Source organism: Motacilla alba, chromosome 5 (genome assembly GCF_015832195.1).
Source record: "Motacilla alba alba isolate MOTALB_02 chromosome 5, Motacilla_alba_V1.0_pri, whole genome shotgun sequence".
Classification (NCBI taxonomy): Eukaryota; Metazoa; Chordata; class Aves; order Passeriformes; family Motacillidae; genus Motacilla; species Motacilla alba.
The window spans coordinates 28,130,435-28,148,088 of NC_052020.1; the positions used below are offsets into that span (position 1 = coordinate 28,130,435).

The window sequence follows — 17,654 nt, forward strand, 5'->3', positions numbered from 1 at the left end:
AAGGAGAGGGAGGTGCCAGAAGACTTAATCTTATTTCCAGGTCAAATCCAAAGGCTTTTTTGATGGTTTAAGGGGAATTTTGCCTAAATAAGAAATTAATAGGGACTTAGGGGGTTGCTTTTGGTTTTGTATTTAATGAGCAGTGATATAGGAACTTGGTATGTAGAGGTTACATATCAGCCATCACTGTTATTTTGCCTCTTGATTTAATTTCTTGTAAATGCTTCCTTTTGAAAATATCCTTACCTTTACATCCATGAAAGAAGTTGTATACAAAAAGCTAAATTATAAGGGATCAGTATAGCCTTGCCAGTTTTATGACTAATACAAGTCCACAGGAGACAAACCATCAGTCTTCTGAAACTCAGTTATTATAAAATATCATAGAATTGTCTCATGGAACCATAAAGTGGTTTGGGTTGGAAGAGACTTTAATTGTGACAAGTGTGGTCCATACTACCCTTTGGACTGTCTGCAGAAGGATTTCAAGACTTATCTTTTTATTTATGGGTTCTGTTTATGCATTTATGTGGCCATTGTCCACTCTTGTAGAAGGAGTTCTTTCCACTAAAATAATTGTTATGTGTCTTCCTAGAGCCTTGCTGTTGAATGCTTGCTCATCCAGGTGCAGTGATGTTCACAGCACTTTGTCTCTCTTTTGCATTGATTGATTGCTTTGAACTTACCCTACCATACAGGGCGTGCTTTCTTGTGCCCTCACTGCCAATGCCCTCATTTGTGTGTATTCAGTTTGGAAGCAGTAGAAGGGCAGAGACTTGTGGGACATAGCCAAGAGATGGTGGAAATTATGATCCTTGTGATCACCCAGTACCAACTAACTTTCCACTGTTGCTGCAGCCTCCTGCTGTTCGCATCCTGTAGGGCCAGGGCAGTGACAGTGCTGGAATGACACCTCTCTGTGCCAGATTTGGATGTGTTTTGTCACACTGGTGTCAGAGGGGTGACACCATGATGCCTCCTGAGTGCCTACGAGTGACTCGGTATTGTACTGCAAGCCCACCTGGAGGCCTGGTGCTCAGAGCAAGTCTCATGCTAGAGGTTGGCTCCTGTCATAGTCAGCCCTGCTGAGATCAATGCCGCTGCTTAGAGGAGGAGTGGGGAGTGTCTGCTGCACTCTGAGCAGGCCAGGAATTCCCTCCACTGGTTTTTGGACTGAGTTTAGTAGCTATATCTTAGCGAGAACTTGCACCCTGTGTGAGCAACCTTGTTGACCTGGAGCTTGAGAGTGAGTTTTAACTCTTCTGTCCTCTGTCACCTGAGTGTCAAACCATTACCTCAATGTTTTCTTAAGACCAGTTTTAAAATTTAATGCTTTTATTCTGTTATAAAGCATTTTTGCAGCAGTTCTCAGTAGGGGGATGACCATAAGAATGCTTCACTGTATTTTTTCAGTTTGGTTAGGTTGCTGTTTTTCATGTTAATGAACATATATTAAGATCTTATTAGACAGCATGGCTGTGAGCAAAGTTCCTGTTGATCCCACTGGGAAGTTTTATCTGTGGCAAAGAATTGCAGGATCAGGTCATTATCGTTTCATTTTAGAAAAATGATTGTGACCTCTACTTGATGTCAAAGCAAATGAAAATCAGTGAAGAAAAATGTTCCCAAAGTCTGAGATTTTAGTCTGCAATGCATAGCCTGAGTTTGGAGATCCTAACGTATAAACAGAGGCTACCCTGGCAGAGATTGTCTTTGAGGTAATATACTATTAGTTTGATAAATAATAGTAAAATTACCCTCTGCTTAAAATCAAATTAAAAATTTAAGTGGAACTGGCAAGGTCCTGGAGTGTGTCGAGGAATGCATAGCAATAGAAACCATCATGGCATTACAGAAGGTAGACAGTGTTAATTACAGAAGTTGTTTGTCCCACAGAGAAGGAGGTTGGTGGTAGCAGTGATTTATTTCAGAGGGCATTTAGTCATTGCACTATTCATAGACAAGGCTCTGAATTTAAGTGATACTTAGACTCCTAAATAATTTTTGAAACCAAATTTAGGTGGTTGAGTCACGTATATGTTTTTGAAAGTACTCCTGTCTTTCTGTCAGCCATCAGCTATATGGCTGATCTTGGAAGACACAGCACCTACTGGATGTGGTTCAGTTAAGTAGGAACTGGGAGTTGAAAGTGTCAAGAGGTTGGTGGATACCTGCCAGCAGCTGCAGTATGGAAAAGGATGATCTGATGTGCCTGGGGTGTTTTTGGAGCTGCTGTGCTCGTGCAGCTGGTCTCTGTGTGCACTTTGCATCAGAGGCACCTGGAATGCGTCATCTTTGGTGTTGTGTGCACACATCTACCTTGCAGACCAGAAATCTTGGGCTTGCTCATAGTCACTGGCCTGCACATATTCACTGGCCCTTTTTCAGGAGTTTCCCAACACCCTGCAGCCCAAAATCTAGGCAAATACTGTGCAGAGAGGGAAGGAGGAGAAAATGGGAGCATCAAACTGAATCTGAGTTGTATTTGCTGGGCAGTTCAGTCCTCCCTGTGACCCTGAGCTGTGCAGGCAGTGGGGTGTTCTGGTGAGATTTCAAGGCTGGGGCTGAGGCTGTCTAGCAGTCCTCACTGGGGCTGAGGTCCCTCTCATCCCTGGAAGCTCGATCAGGCACCAGGGCTGTGGGATACAGGAGGATAGTTAAGTAGGCATTGGAGTGGGAAGGTATGTAGGCGAACATGGGAGAATTTCACTCTTCTGAATTAGTCCACACAGCATGAAGAACTGTATTGTTTTTTAATATCAAGGGTGTCAGATATGGATTTGTGATCCTGATACTGCATAATCAATTCTCTTCCCTCTGCTGTGCTTTGTCAGGAACAGTTTCGTTCATTTGCAGTCTGTGTTCACGCTTTCCCTCCTGTTTTGCTGTCTTTATAGATTTTTATCGGAACGTTGAAAATGTTTTTTGTTGATATTGGGAAGATTGCACCCGCTTTTGGAAATAGGCAAGCAACACAATATGATGATAAAATAGCCATTTGAGATGCATTTATTACTGCTGATAACACAATAATGTTGTCTGGAATATTTACAGTTCAGAGAGGAGGGTGGATCTTCTCAAGTGTTCAGGAGCTAGTTAATCTCTTTGAACTGCTGTCCTCTGAAGTTCAGGCATCTTGCTCTAAACTGCCTGACTGGGCACCCTCATGAGACAGCAGAGAGAGGCATGAAGGGACATAATCCCTTCTGGAGATGTAGGTCTTAAATACATCTTTTGTGTCAGCATAGGGTGGGATGGGAAGGATCGTTCCCTGGAAATAAGTGTCTTTTTCCTCTGACTACAAAGGGAGCCTGAGAGACTTGGCTTGACTTGCTGCCCAAGATTTGGGTAGTTACAGTAGGGGAAATGAATCCCAGGCCTGCTCATTTGGCAGTATAAACCTCAATGAAAGTTAGTGGGAGTTAAGGCTTTTGAACCTTCCAAGTGCTGTAGATAATGCCACTATTAAGGTTGATGTTTCCTGTGAGATACTTGCCTGTGTCTGGACTCACAAATGTGATTTGTCAGTTAAGCCTGAGATCAAATTCTTCCAGAGGCCTGTTATGAAGGAAGGAGAATAGTGTGATCCATGATAATGTGAAGGGTTCAGAATCCAATTTTAAGTGGTGCAAGCCCTACAGCAATGTAGTTTGTAAGTACTAGAAGGTATTATTGGGCAGTGATATGCCAAATCTATGTGCTACATTGATCAGCTCCATTGTTTTTGTATATGGTATTTTAGGTTAGAGATTACTTTCATTTTAGAAGATACTTGAAATTATATCAATTTCTTTGGGATGCAGAGGGAATGTTAGTGGGTACATGCATTTTGCTCTGTCTTCTGAGTTTTATGAGCACGACTTTTCCTAAATGTGGCATTTTTGTAGGTTTCTGTGACCATTTAAAAGCATGATTATCGGTGTAAAATGTGGCTGTCCAGATGGCAAAGGAGAGGCTAGTGATAAATGGCCTTTGGAACTTTGCTGAGCATGAGTCTTCTGCCCTATTTCTGAGTTGATACCTTTACCACCTAACATGGACTGCCCGTGCATCGGAGCTTGGGGGAGCTATAGGGCCCTTCCGCAGACTCTGCACCCTGTTAGGAGGGGCTCTTTGTGAGGATGATTTGGCTACAAAGGTACTCCATGACTTATGACTGAATCCCATCCTACAAATGGACTTCATTTGGAGATTGGTCCTTGGCCTCAAGTGGCACTTTTTGTGTTGCTAGAAACTGCTTGACTTGTTTTATTCCCTGGGTTCTGAGTCAGGGGGGTCCTTAGGTTTGACAGCTTGTGCTGAATTGAAGTGCTGTGTGCTGGGGATCACCATGGCATCACTAGGTGAGTGGTAGCTGAGCACTCAGTTCTCCTGTTGCACATGATGTAGGTCAAGAATTAGCTATTTCATATATTTATATATATGAGCTATTTTTATACATATATATATATAAAATGTGTGTATATATATCTTTGGTATATATATATATATATATATATATATATATATATATATATATATATATATATATATATATATATATATATATGTATACACACACACACACACACACATATACTTTTCCTCTGAATTACTTTTCTAGCAATTGATCTTCATCTGCAGGGCATATAAATGCTGCAGTTTGTTAGAGTCCCTGCTAAATACCCTCTTCAAAGTGGCAGAGAGACAGCCCATACATCTCTACCAGTACTCTTCAGTGGTGAGGTACTGAAGTGCATTTGGGTAAATGTTGCATCTTCCTTCTCTCTCATGCTTCCCTCCCCCCTCTCTGTTTTGTTTGTTTCAGGTTCTCGGCCTTTTTGGATCTACGCAGTAGAAGTTGCATCTTGTGTATGGCGTGGTTAAGCTTGCAGCCTGTCACCTCGGCCTTCCTCCATTTTGGGCTGGTTACTTTTGTGCTGTTTTTGCATGGTTTGCAGGTGGATGCTGGCCTGACGGGAGACTCAACCAGTACAGTACAAAACAGCTCGTGTTCAGGATCTTTTGACTGCAAGGAGGGTGTTATCCTGCCAATATGGTACCCAGAAAACCCATCCCTTGGGGACAAAATTGCCCGTGTTATCGTATACTTTGTAGCGCTGATCTACATGTTCCTTGGAGTCTCCATCATTGCAGATCGTTTCATGGCATCTATAGAGGTCATTACATCACAGGAGAAAGAAATAACAATTAAGAAACCCAATGGAGAGACCACAACGACCACCATTCGGATTTGGAATGAAACTGTTTCCAACTTGACCCTCATGGCTCTGGGCTCCTCTGCTCCTGAGATCCTCTTGTCTCTGATAGAAGTGTGTGGGCATGGATTCATAGCTGGAGACCTGGGGCCATCTACAATTGTTGGCAGCGCTGCTTTCAATATGTTTATCATCATTGCCATCTGTGTCTATGTGATCCCTGATGGGGAAACCAGGAAGATAAAACACCTGAGGGTTTTCTTTGTCACAGCTGCATGGAGCATCTTTGCTTACATCTGGTTGTACATGATCCTTGCTGTCTTCTCTCCAGGTGTGGTTCAGGTTTGGGAAGGCCTGCTCACGCTGTTCTTCTTTCCACTTTGTGTCGTTCTGGCTTGGATAGCAGATAGGCGTCTGCTTTTCTACAAGTATATGCACAAAAAGTACCGTACTGATAAGCACAGGGGCATTATCATAGAATCAGAAGGTGATCACCCTAAGGGAATTGAGATGGATGGCAAGATGATGAACTCTCACTTTCTAGATGGGAACTTAGTGACTGTGGAGGGGAAAGAGGTAGATGAATCTCGCAAAGAGATGATCCGAATCCTAAAGGACCTGAAGCAAAAGCACCCAGAAAAGGACTTGGACCAGCTGGTGGAGATGGCCAACTACTACGCCTTGTCTCACCAGCAGAAGAGCAGAGCCTTTTATCGCATTCAAGCCACCAGAATGATGACGGGAGCTGGCAATATTCTGAAAAAGCATGCAGCTGAGCAAGCCAAGAGAACCACTAGCTTGCATGAGGTACGGCCAGAAGAACCCGAGGAATTCATCTCCAAAATTTATTTTGACCCGTGCTCCTACCAGTGTCTTGAGAACTGTGGTGCTGTTCTCCTGACAGTGGTGCGGAAAGGAGGGGACATGTCCAAGACCATCTATGTGGACTATAAAACAGAGGATGGCTCTGCCAATGCTGGTGCTGACTATGAGTTCACAGAGGGGACTGTTGTCTTGAAATCTGGGGAGACCCAGAAGGAGTTCTCTGTGGGAATTATTGATGATGACATATTTGAGGAAGATGAGCATTTCTTTGTGCGGCTCAGTAATCTCCGTGTAGTGGAGAGTGAGGAACCTCCAGAGCTCAGTAACTCCCCATACCCAAAGGCCATGTTGGCTTCTCCTTGTGTGGCCACAGTGACTATCCTGGATGATGACCACGCTGGCATCTTCACATTTGAGTGTGACATTATACACGTCAGTGAGAGCATTGGTGTGATGGAAGTCAAAGTCCTAAGGACATCAGGTGCGCGGGGTACAGTCATAGTGCCATTTAGGACAGTAGAAGGGACAGCGAAAGGAGGTGGCGAAGACTTCGAAGACACTTACGGGGAGTTGGAGTTCAAGAATGATGAAACTGTGTAAGTACCCCATTAATTTCTGTTCTCGGGTCTAGTTATGGTATTTAACCCCACATTTTGAGTCCATTACAGGTGAATGCTGACAAGGGACAGGCTCCTTTCTTCAGCTTACTATCAGTTTCCCTACTTACCTCTATCAGGCAAGAGCCGACAGCAGGATTTAAGAGCTCAAAGCTCTTGTCCCTTCCCTCTTGGGAATGACAAATTGAGGCTTAGAAATACTGGGGAACAGGGGATAGGAAGAAAATATATCATTCTCTGAAGTCCTGTAATAAAGCTAAGGGTTAATGGAGAGTTAAGGTAGAGAGAGAAGGAAAAAGATGAAGTTTTACTTGGCTGGGCAAATACGGGAAAGCCTCTTTTTGAACACCAAGCATAGGGAACACAGAACTTTGCTGCAATCCCTGGAATAAAGGTTCATAACAATTATTCCCAGGCATGTAAGAGCTGCTCAGTAGTCCTCGGGTTTTATTTTCACACGAGCAATACTTCATACCTGCGTCCCTAGGCTTGCCTGTGCAACTGGCAGGTCTGTGTGGCAGCTAATTCCCAGCACAGGCACAGCTGCAAAGCTATTCTGCTGAACCTGAAATCCCTGCAGCCTTTATGACTCTATGGTCTACCTGTATTCCCTACATCACCTTCTCTGTGATCGCTTTATGTCTGTTCATTTGCTACCTGTGGTTTTCCCCCTTAAAAAATACTGTGGCTAATGGCAATTATGGTCTAAAGCATTACAGATCACAGCCTGCCTATGTGGCTTCATGACCCAGTGTTTTCATACAGAATAAAGAAAGGAAGCAGCACCCATCCTATTAATTCAGCTTTTTTTATTGCATACTAAGTAGCTGATGTTAAGCTAGGAAGTAATAAAGACCAGAGTGGCAATAATGTCTAATTGCTCTAAGTACCTGTTGTTATCAGTAGTGAGGAATGAGAAAAATCCCTTAGTTGAGCAGGGAGAAGGACAGAGTTGTGAGCATGACGCTAAAACTCCTAAGTGCCTTTTGTTAAACCTAATCACTTGACATATCACAATAAGAATTATGCAGGCTTGCATCTGACATCAGAGAAAGGAAATATTTGTACCAAACCTCCCAATACTGTGCCCAGAAGGATGTTAATGTATTAAATTCTACGAAGTAGGGATGTCCTATTTTGATGGGCCCTTCTGTCTTAGCCCACTAAACCATTTACTCCAGCTAATATCCACAGTCTTGATGCTTGATTATAAGTACATGTTCTTCGTGTTAGAGGAAGAGAAGCTCCTGTTGGCTGGCTTCAGCCACTGTCAGATCTGGAAGGGGATCAGCTGTCCTAATCTGGCCTTTTTGGGAAGATGGGCCATGCAGGTCAGTCTCCTTAACTGAACCACAAGCTGATTTCTGTGGCGAAAGTAAAGAAGAATGTTAGGTTTATGGTTACAGTCTCCTGTGATCAGGTTACCTAAAATATGATGGTACTACTTTGCTTTAAGCAGATCTTGAGGCAGAGACTTTCCTTGCTTGAAGCAAGATCATCAGTGAAAGGCCAGCAGATCTGGGGTACCAGAGAGTACTCAGAGCTGTACTCCCTTTCTCTCATGTACTGGCTAATGGAAGACTTCTTTTTGTCTTTGAAAAGTGTGACAGAAGGTCAGAGCATACCCGTACAGTTGCTTCACTTGGGTTAAAACAAATCACTTTCAGCAGAACCTTGTGGCACAGAGTCTAATTAAAAAAAGGCAATCCAGAAAACAAGTATGTGTAAGTTGCTTAACACTGTAGTTTTTTACCCAGCAGTGGCCTTGAACATAGACAAGACATTTGTAGTGTATTTTAAATGGTGACCACACCTGACGCATTAATGAGACTTTCACTTCTGCATCAGAAGCCTGCTGGGAACAAAGCCCACTTGCCACAGTGGCCAGGGAGATCATGTGGCTAGCAGATTTGAATTTATTTTGAAGCTGGAATTAGTGTAGTGGCTCAACATAGCATTTAATCAAGCTAATAAATCACCCAGCACATATCTTTATTCACTCCCTATTTACTCATTTATTCATACCTCCAGGAATTATAGGAATGGAATTTTAGTTTGGAAACGTGGAGGTAATTTTCCGTAATCAGTCTTTGGTCTTTAAATTCAGTGAACACAGGTCAGTTGTTGCATTTTGCCAGTCCTCTTTGAGGTCCAGATTGTAGCAGCTGTAGAAAGCAGTAGTAGGTGGGTTTCTTCCTTCTCTGCTTTCTACATCTGAATGCAGAAAAATAATTTTGAATAAATATTTAGGCTGCAAACAAATTTGAAGTGACTTAGATCTGAACTTTGGACTTCAGACCCATAATGCTGCTATTCTGACAAACAGTTTGCTCAGCCCGGTTTGGGAAGATGGGTGGATAGGGTGTTTGGTACAGTTTTGCTGACCCAGAGGGCAGTGTATGAGTCACAGAATTGTTTGGTACAAGGCTGTCTGAAAACACTGGGTCACCAAATAGCCAGAGCATTGCCTGGCTAAATATTTGAGTCTTTGCCTCTTAGATGCCTTGCCACTGAGGGGGATCCACCAGGAGGTATTGACATCCCCTGCACCCTGAAGGGGGAACTAAGAGTTCACCAAGCCCAGTACAGAATAGAGAGGACAGCAGGGAGACTAGGATGATCGGTAGGCAACACAAAGGGAGTCAGAAAGTAGCGAGAAACTAATATGCTCCCCACTTCAGCCTACTGTTTAGATCCTTGCCTAGGAAAAGTGAAATTTGGGCTCTAGTTTCCATGCTGGTGTAAAACTCCTACACCAGCATGCCCACCTCACTGCCTTAACCTTCTCAGTCTTCTCATGGAGTCACTTTTATAAGAATTTTTTTGACTCAGGGAAGAGAGAAATTATTTAACAGCATCTTGCAAACATGTAAGGCAGTGCTGAGCTTTGCCGTGGCTATGCATGTATGCTAAGGATCTGCAGAACTGCAGCCACAGTGAAGCACTGATCTGTGTAAACTGAAGGAGAGCAAAGCTTCAGTTTATGCTCTCAACTTGTTCTCCATCACGTGAGCTTAAAAACTCGCATTTTGCAGCAGCAGGTGATCTGTAAGCTGTTTGTAGGTTGGCCTCCCCAAGTGTAGCAATGGCTAAATTAGTCTGAGGGTCATTGGATTACACAGCACCCCTGAGCTCAAACTGTAGGAGAAGCACTGCCACCTACCAGATCCCGAGGGCCAAGGATACGGACTTTCCCTGGAAACTAAACTAAAGGGAGAACAGGTCTTCACTTAGATATAACAAGATAAAATAAACTGTCTCAGGGTTGTTTTTGAGAGGCTTTCCCTAAAATATATGGGACCAAAAAAAGCTGAGTTGATGTGAGCTTTACAGAACAAGAGGGAAATGGGTCCTGCCAGCGGGTCTTGCTTATTGCCTCTGTGATTCTTTCTAGACTAACACAGTCAAAGTTTCCTTACTCACTTTTGGGTAGGAGCACAAGAGAATGCAGGCCAAGGAGAGAGGTATTGAAACAATGCCATTATTACTGAGATATGGTTCTATGCAGAATGTGTGTGTATGTGTATGTATGGGTGTGTTTGAGTGTTGGATAGCTGTGAATCAAGCCATATGATCTTGAATGCTCTCATCTGTTGAGAAGGGACTTGATCAAATCTCAAATATTTGATTATGCTGCCTCCTTTTCAATACATTTGTTATTTCTGAACTCTTGCCCCAGTGAGGGCCAGATATAACCTAAGCAGCTAAAGTGGAGTCCTAGCTCTCTTGTTGACTAAAAGGATCAATCAACCCAAAAGGTTGTTTGGTTTTGGGTTGGTTTTTTTTTTTTTTTTTTTTGTTTTGCAAGATGACTGAATACTTTTCTTTTAAATGATTTTGTATGGAAATAAATGTTAGGTTCTTGAAGGTATGAAAATGTAGAAGAATGATTGACCCTGCTGCTTTATCATGTCTAAGCAATAAAGAAATCATTAAGAGCCAGAAGCAAAAAATGAATTGAGTTTTAAAAGATTTTCTTTTTACATTAGAAAGAGAACTCCTATCAAGTCATTAAATTTAATTTAAATTTTCTCTGTTTAAATTGTTTCTTCTGTTTAAAACTGTTCAAATTCATATGGATATTTGTCTATGTCTTGTTTTAGGATGTTTGGAAAGATACGCAAGTTACCAATAGCTAGTTGATATGCTAGACAATAATGAAGTTCTGTTGTGGCCCTGTCACTTGCAGGAGCTGTACTGAGTTAAGGCTTAGGCAAAGAGGTCTACTTTGGTAGGTGCCTTTGTTGCTTGCTAAGTTACTTGCAGGACTTGCAGACTACTAGAACTACAGCTATTTGCCTTTGCAGAGTGCTGCCTGTGGCTCAGGAAGGAACTGGCTATTGAGAGATGCTGTGGTGTTGAACTGGTATCCAATGGGCTGCAAAGCCTCTTTGCCAAGTCAGTGTGGCTAAACTTTGGTAGCACATGGAAACCCAGAGTCCCTTATCTATATGTGTGTTAGGCATAGCGCTTGATATCAGAAGGGCTGTCTACTCCTTTTATACAGAGACTGCTGGAGACAAACATATTAAGCCTGCCTTGATAGGCAGTGAGATACTGTTCCTTCTCTTCAGGATTTGGGCAGGATGTTGTGCAAGTTGTACGTTGCCTCTCCTTGTCTGCTTCTCCCTAGAGAATCCCCACAGTCCGCTGTGTGCATGGCTGTGTCTGCACCATGAATCACTGTGAGCCTTGGGCTGTCTCCCAGGATGTGCTTAGTTTGGTAATGCTGGTCTTCCAAAGGGCTGCTGTGGCACTGTGCCGTGAAAAATCATCCTCCTGTTGGGGGCTTCAGACACTTTCTGGCAGGGGGCTCATGAAATGCATGTCTTTGTGTGCATGTGGTGGCTAGAGGTGGTCCTGTCTGCATCAAGGTCACCTTGGTGCTGTGCCCCAAGGCTGCTGGTTACCAGTTGCCCCCGGGCAGACGGCTCATGCTGGTGCTCCTGCCCTCTCTCCTGTGTGTTGTGCCACCCTTGTTTGGTAGGAAGGTCAGTATCCCTTCCCCCTCCTTTTCTCCTCCTGTCCCCCAGGGCTTGGACACAGAGACCCTGGGCCCTAACCCCCTGCTCACTCGCTTGCCGTGATGGCTGTTGGCTTCTTCCAGCAGATCCGGTGAAGGTGATAGGGGAGAAAAGGGAGCGTCGGTTTTCTGGTTGAAGGATGTCACGCTGAGGTTTAGCATCATTAATTTGCCTTCCTTTTTGCCGTGCAGCACTTGAGGAAACTGTCAACCTAATTTTTTAATTTGATCACCTACACAGTCATGGTTGTGTCATTTTGAGGGGAATGCTATTATTGATACTTAGCTCTTTTGCTTGGTATTTCATCAGTAGATCTTATAGCACTTTGCAAAGTAGATTGAGAGACAGTATTCCATTTTGCAGATGTGGAAAAAATACAGCGGAAGTGACTTCTCTTCCTTCTAGATTACCCAGCAGATCAAAGGCAAAGACCCGAATTAAAACTGATCTCCCTGAACTGCTAACCTGTGCTCTATCCAGAGAAGGTCTGTGTGCATCAAGCTTATAGTTTTCCATTACTCAGGACCACATTGAATTTTTGCGGATTCACTGACCTCTCTCCAGCTGTTGAGAGTCAGGATGGTACAGGTGTAGGCAGTAACTGGAATATCTCACTATTCCCCCAAGCTGACAACAGGAGCTGCAGTTTTGGATGTTCATTTTCCTAAATTAAATTTTGGCTACATGACATGGAGGTCTGCTGCATCAGCAGACTTTGCTTTATTTATATCATCTGTGATGACTCCAATTAATGACCAAGGTAATAACAAAATTATTTTGGTACTTTAGTCTGAAATCTTGTTCAATAGCTGTCATACACCATACACTAACCCTAAGGCTCTGAGTTCTGAGAAGACAGCCTTCAAAAAATTAAGACTTAGTAGTGGGACTCCAGGCAATGAGAATTTGTTGTGTGAGGCTGATGCTTTCCTTCTCTCAGGAGAAAATGCTTCCTTCCCATTAGAGCCTATTGAGATTGAATCCTCTAAACTTTTCTCTAGTTTGTCTCTATTAGTGGGTAAGCACCTTCTGGCTTTCTTTTCTTGCTTCTACGCTTAAATTAGAAGTTCTTGATCCCTATTTTAATTCACATTAAGGGAAAACAGTAGCTGATGCCCTCCAGTTAAGAAAACTTGCCCTCACTATTTTGCCAGTGGTAAAGGCTGTTGTATTTGCTTTTTGCTGTGGAACTCTCCTGTCAGTTTTCTTAGCAGTATCTCAGCAGTATTTAATTTAACTGAATTCCTTGACATACATGCAGAGGTGCTTTAATTTCTGCAATGGTCTGTCCCACTGTGAGGTCTAGGTGATGTGGCCTGCAGGGGATTAGTGTAAGGTGTCAGGGGACTGTTTCTGGAATGTCTGTAAAACCAGCCTGCAGAAATGTGAGACCTTGACACCACACTGGGAAGAAGAGAAGCCCTGAGCTGACCTTTACTTTCCCAGATAGTCCTGTTGGCAGGTGTCAGGAGGATATACTTGCCCTCTGTCCATGAAGGACAAATAACATCCTGTCTCAGGGACTGTGACTTCTTGCCCAGAGGCATTATGTGACAGTGTTAAATAGGGGAGGCCTGGGACTCCATCTCAAAAATGAGGCATGTGGCAGAGATCAGCTCTTCACCAGCTCCTGGGAAGCTTATGGATTCTTCAAGAAAGCCCTTCGAAGGGACATTCTGGGATGTATAGGAGAGGGCGGTGATATTCCTAGTTTAGGGCGAACACAGGGAAATTCACCCTGACAAATGACACAACCAAGTTTTCTGTTTAAAAACAAACAAAAGACCAGAACTGATCCAAGATAAAACAGGTTTACTGTGGTTTTGCCTGCTCAATTCATACTGACTCATGCCTTACTGAGTGGAGCACTTTTGCAAAATGAGTGACTTAGAGGTCATGCTGTTTACACACAGGGTTAGAGGCACGGGTTGTATTTGTTTCCCACATGTAAAGAAGATGGAGAAAGCACAGTTTGAATGATGCAGCTTCAGGGGATTAAGAAGAGTTGCTGGTGGCAAGCTTGATTGACATCCCATCATATGTGCTGGGAGTTCTTTTGAAAGCCAACAGTGGGAATGCTACTTAAGGCATCACTATAAAGTGTCTGTGACTCTAACTTCTAACAAATCAGAGTGCCAGTAGAGTTTGTTTTAAGTATGGGCTTATCCTTCTGTAAATGAGATGGAGAGAACAACAGCATCTAAAGTATCCCCACCCAGAGGTCCTTCAGCATGTTTTTGATGTGATTAAAGAGGAGCAGCTCGTGCTGGTGCAAGATGGCAGCTGTTTCAAATAAGAACTGGTTTACCTGTTGCTAGCAGTGTGATTTGGTTTTTATTTACCTCATGTCAGGAAAAAAAGGTGATAAAAGAATTTGCTATGCTAGCTGATTGAAGCACTAGGGACCAAGTTCATCCTCCCTTTAGCTTCAGTGAAAACAGCAGATTAAAGCTGGGAGGAATGTGGACTCATACATATTTACAGCTGTCTTAGCAGATGGGCTGTTGACAGATGAGGCCCCTCAAGTCTCTGCCTGGGTGCTGGGTGCCAGCATGTATTGCTGAGAGCATTTCAGCTGAAGTCAGTCCTGGTGTTGAGCAGGCACTGGCTGCTTCCTGGGTCAGACCCTTTAGGTGGATTGTGCTGGAAGGGCAGTGAGATGGAAGTCTGAATATTAGATAGGACCAGTTCTTCTTGCCAGGCTTTGCAGGAACTGTCCTTAGGAGGCCGGTGGAGACATCTGCTGAGGTGCCACAAAGCCTGAGCAGCTTCATGTGGAGCATGGAGCAGCCCTAGGTCTGGACTGCAGTACTGGAAACCCTCCTCTGAACAGCACATTCTGACATCCTCTACTTATCCTGCCTCTCTCCTTCCACATCCTCATGTGGAGATCTTCTGGGTGTTAAAAGCAGACCAGGACTTGATGCTCCACTCCATGTGAGCAAAAGCCCTGTTCTCCTGCTCTTTTTGTTAGATGGTGAAAAATCTCCTTTGGTGTTTCCAAGTGCTGGGGAAGAGAGAGACTTCTTCTCTCTTCCCTGTTCACCTCTCCAAAGAGTTTCTAGGAGTGGTTGCTCCTGCGTGTGCTGTGGCTATTTGGCTGAGTGTGTCGTTGATGGTTTATCTCCGGCTTCACCTCTTTAGTGCTCTATGTAAAAGAATGTTGTTAAAGTGAAATGGGTTAGGAATTACCTTTTGTGCTTCTGTTTTTCTTTCCATGAGATCAGCAAGCCAAATGTGTCCTGCCCTCAGAAAATTACCTACCTGAGCACTGTGCTGCTTCACTTTTATCCCTTTTTAAAAAAAAAGTGTGATAAAAACGATCAATATTTAACATAGAAATTTTGCTCCACTTACCTGTGCTTTACCTGTTTTCCCTCCTGGGTTGGTCTCTTCTTTACCTCATCTGCTTGAGAGTTTTGGTTTAATACTGCTATCTCTGTTTCCCTCAGTAAAGGCAACTAGATCACAATGCTATTTAGGAAGGATGTGCTGGGACCAGTGCATTGGCTTTGCAAGATATCAAATGCTCTGTTTTCTAAGACATCAGAAATGGTTACTTTTGGGGTGGGTTGTGGTGGACTTTGGTAGCTCACAGTAGTTTTCTCATTCTGTGGTGTAACTGGGAAGAGGGAACATGTGAATTGGCAAATTTTCCCAGTTGTGTCCTGTTAGCTAGCACCATCAGAGGTGGGCAGAACTCTGAATAATGCAGAAGCACAGTGAGCCGACTATGTATGAGCAATAACTGCTTCCCTAGTAGCTGGGCTCCCAGGGTTTCATTAGCTGGATCCTGCAGACCAGTATCTGAAAGCTGTGGCAGGGTGGAGGAGCCTGGCTACTGCTTGTGTGAAAGGCTGTAGCACTGGGAAGGCGTGAGGAGCTGAGCACACTATCTCAGTGGCATGGTGCCTGTCCTATTGCAGTCTTAATTTTCTGTGATTAGCAAATTCTTGACATAATTGTCTTTCTTGCTCTTTTTGTGGCCTGAGAAGTAGAGCAGTGCTAGACATGGTCTGTGGGAGTCAGAGCTGATGGCAACTTCAGTAGGTCATTAGACTTAGTGGTGGGCAGCTGGTGCTGGCTTTCCCCTGAGGTACTGGAAAAAAAAGTCAGAGGCCTCATTAACCCATCCTTTATATGGTATGGGGCAGCAAAAAAACCAGCATAACAGATGAGACATCACCCCTGGCTTGACAGTAAGCTGTAGACAGCAGTGGCCGAGCGGGAGAGAGGTGCAGAGTGGTTTCCTTGGAGCACAGTGCCCAGGAGAGAGGGTGAAGAGCAAAGAATCTGCTACCTGGAGTGCTGGTAGAACATCACTGAGTGGCAGGTGGGTTTTTTTCTTCTCTGAGCTCTGTGGGGAATAGCAGATCCCCTCTGTGTTCCTGTGCAGTGCTTTTGGCCATCCAGGAGCTGGAAGAGGTGAGGTGCCATGGTGCAGAGGCAGCAGGGCAGCTGGGTTTGCAAGCCTGGTGCTGCAGCTCCCCTGGAAAGATCAGGTTCATGATGGAAAAATTCAGTGAGTCCAGACTAAAATGAAGAGCAAAGTCCAAGGATGAAATAGGCCACTGGCTGTGGGTGCCCAGGCAATGGAAGCATGGCCAGTCTCAGGGAAAAAGCTGCTTTGTGCTGGGGTCACTCTGTCTGGCTCTGAGGGATCAGGGTGGTCATTCACAGCTCTGGGGCATTTGGAGGCAGGACAAATGGATGAGCAGGCTGATGGAGGACCCTTCCCAGCATATGCTGTATAGACTGGAGCCCCTGAATGCCCTAGCCTGAGAGAGGGTCAAATGCCTCTGGAGACAGCTTCTTGGAGTCTTTCTGAAGAAGGCTGCGATTCCCTTGTGCATGTAGCCCAGCATGTCATACCTCATGTGGCGCCATATTTCCTGTCCCCACTCTGGGAATGGAGCCCAGCAGTTGCCTGGGCAGGGAACGGTGACTGCTGTTGGCAAGGGATTTCTCCCTTGTGGTGTAGGGCTGTCCTGGTGGCAGGCAAAGGAGTTTCTCAGGGCTATGAGGTTGTGAAGGAGAGGAACAAGGATGCAGCATCAACAAACTTCTGCAAAGGGTACCTTTCTTTCAATTTGATGGGGGGAGATGATTTTTTAAAGTGAATTGCTGTATAAGGTAATGGCCTGCTCCCTGGAGAGAACATCTAATGGAATGAAAGGGTATCTCTATCTTGTTTTGGGCGGTGAGAGCTTCCTCAAACCGCTGCCCAGAATACTTGTGAGACACCCTATAATTCAATTAGAAGTACCCTCCAGGGAGCATATAATTATATCATATCTGTGAAACATAATGACAGCCCCCTCATATCACATGGTGAGCAACTGTCTGCTGCTGCCCAGAACCTTTCACCGGTAAGGAACTAATCTGCTTAGCACAGATTGAACTCGGTGGTGTACAGTACTTACCCAAATGCTTCTGAAGGGAATCCCTGCCAGCAGAATAAACCTGTTAGCAGCATGTGAGCATCACTGCACCCGCATTTCTTTCCCCAGCCTTCAGGCCACTCCAGCCAGAGCTGCTCCCCTCCACCTTTGCCATCTTCTCTAAAGCTTCTTGGGAATTTTAATGACTGGGAAGTTTTCTTTATGCCTTTAAACTTGTCTTTTTGCCCCTTATTGTGTAGTAATAGCCAGCGATACAGTGTGCGCTGCAGGGATTGAGGTCCGTAATAGGCAGTGTCCTACCTTTCTGCTGACAGTTTGTAAGATTTTAATGCAAGTTTGGATGTTCTGGGAAGAGAAGCAATTGTACTACCAGTTGAAATGAATTTCCCTGGTGTCAACCACAGTATTGCAGCATCTCAAAAGGTTTTAGACTAGAAGTGAGGAACACTGACCACCACGTAGAGGACTACTGTGGGATGCTGTAATTCAAATTAACTCTCTCAAGAGGCTTCTGTCAATATGCAGAAAACTGTAGAGGGAGAGCAGGGTAGGGTGTTGATGTGACTTTTGAGTACCCAAAGAAATCCT

At 44.1% G+C, this 17,654-nt stretch overlaps 1 protein-coding gene across 9 annotated transcripts in view; it reads left to right on the forward strand.

Annotated features, from left to right (window-relative positions):
- SLC8A3 (solute carrier family 8 member A3) overlaps window positions 1-17,654 on the forward strand; it is a 121,588-nt gene that overhangs the window by 16,285 nt on the left and 87,649 nt on the right. For all 9 annotated transcript variants that reach the window (XM_038139554.1, XM_038139555.1, XM_038139556.1 and 6 more), the window contains one exon: window positions 4,808-6,619. In XM_038139554.1, coding sequence (XP_037995482.1) covers window positions 4,808-6,619 — 1,812 coding nt within the window. The remainder of the gene's footprint in view (window positions 1-4,807; window positions 6,620-17,654) is intronic.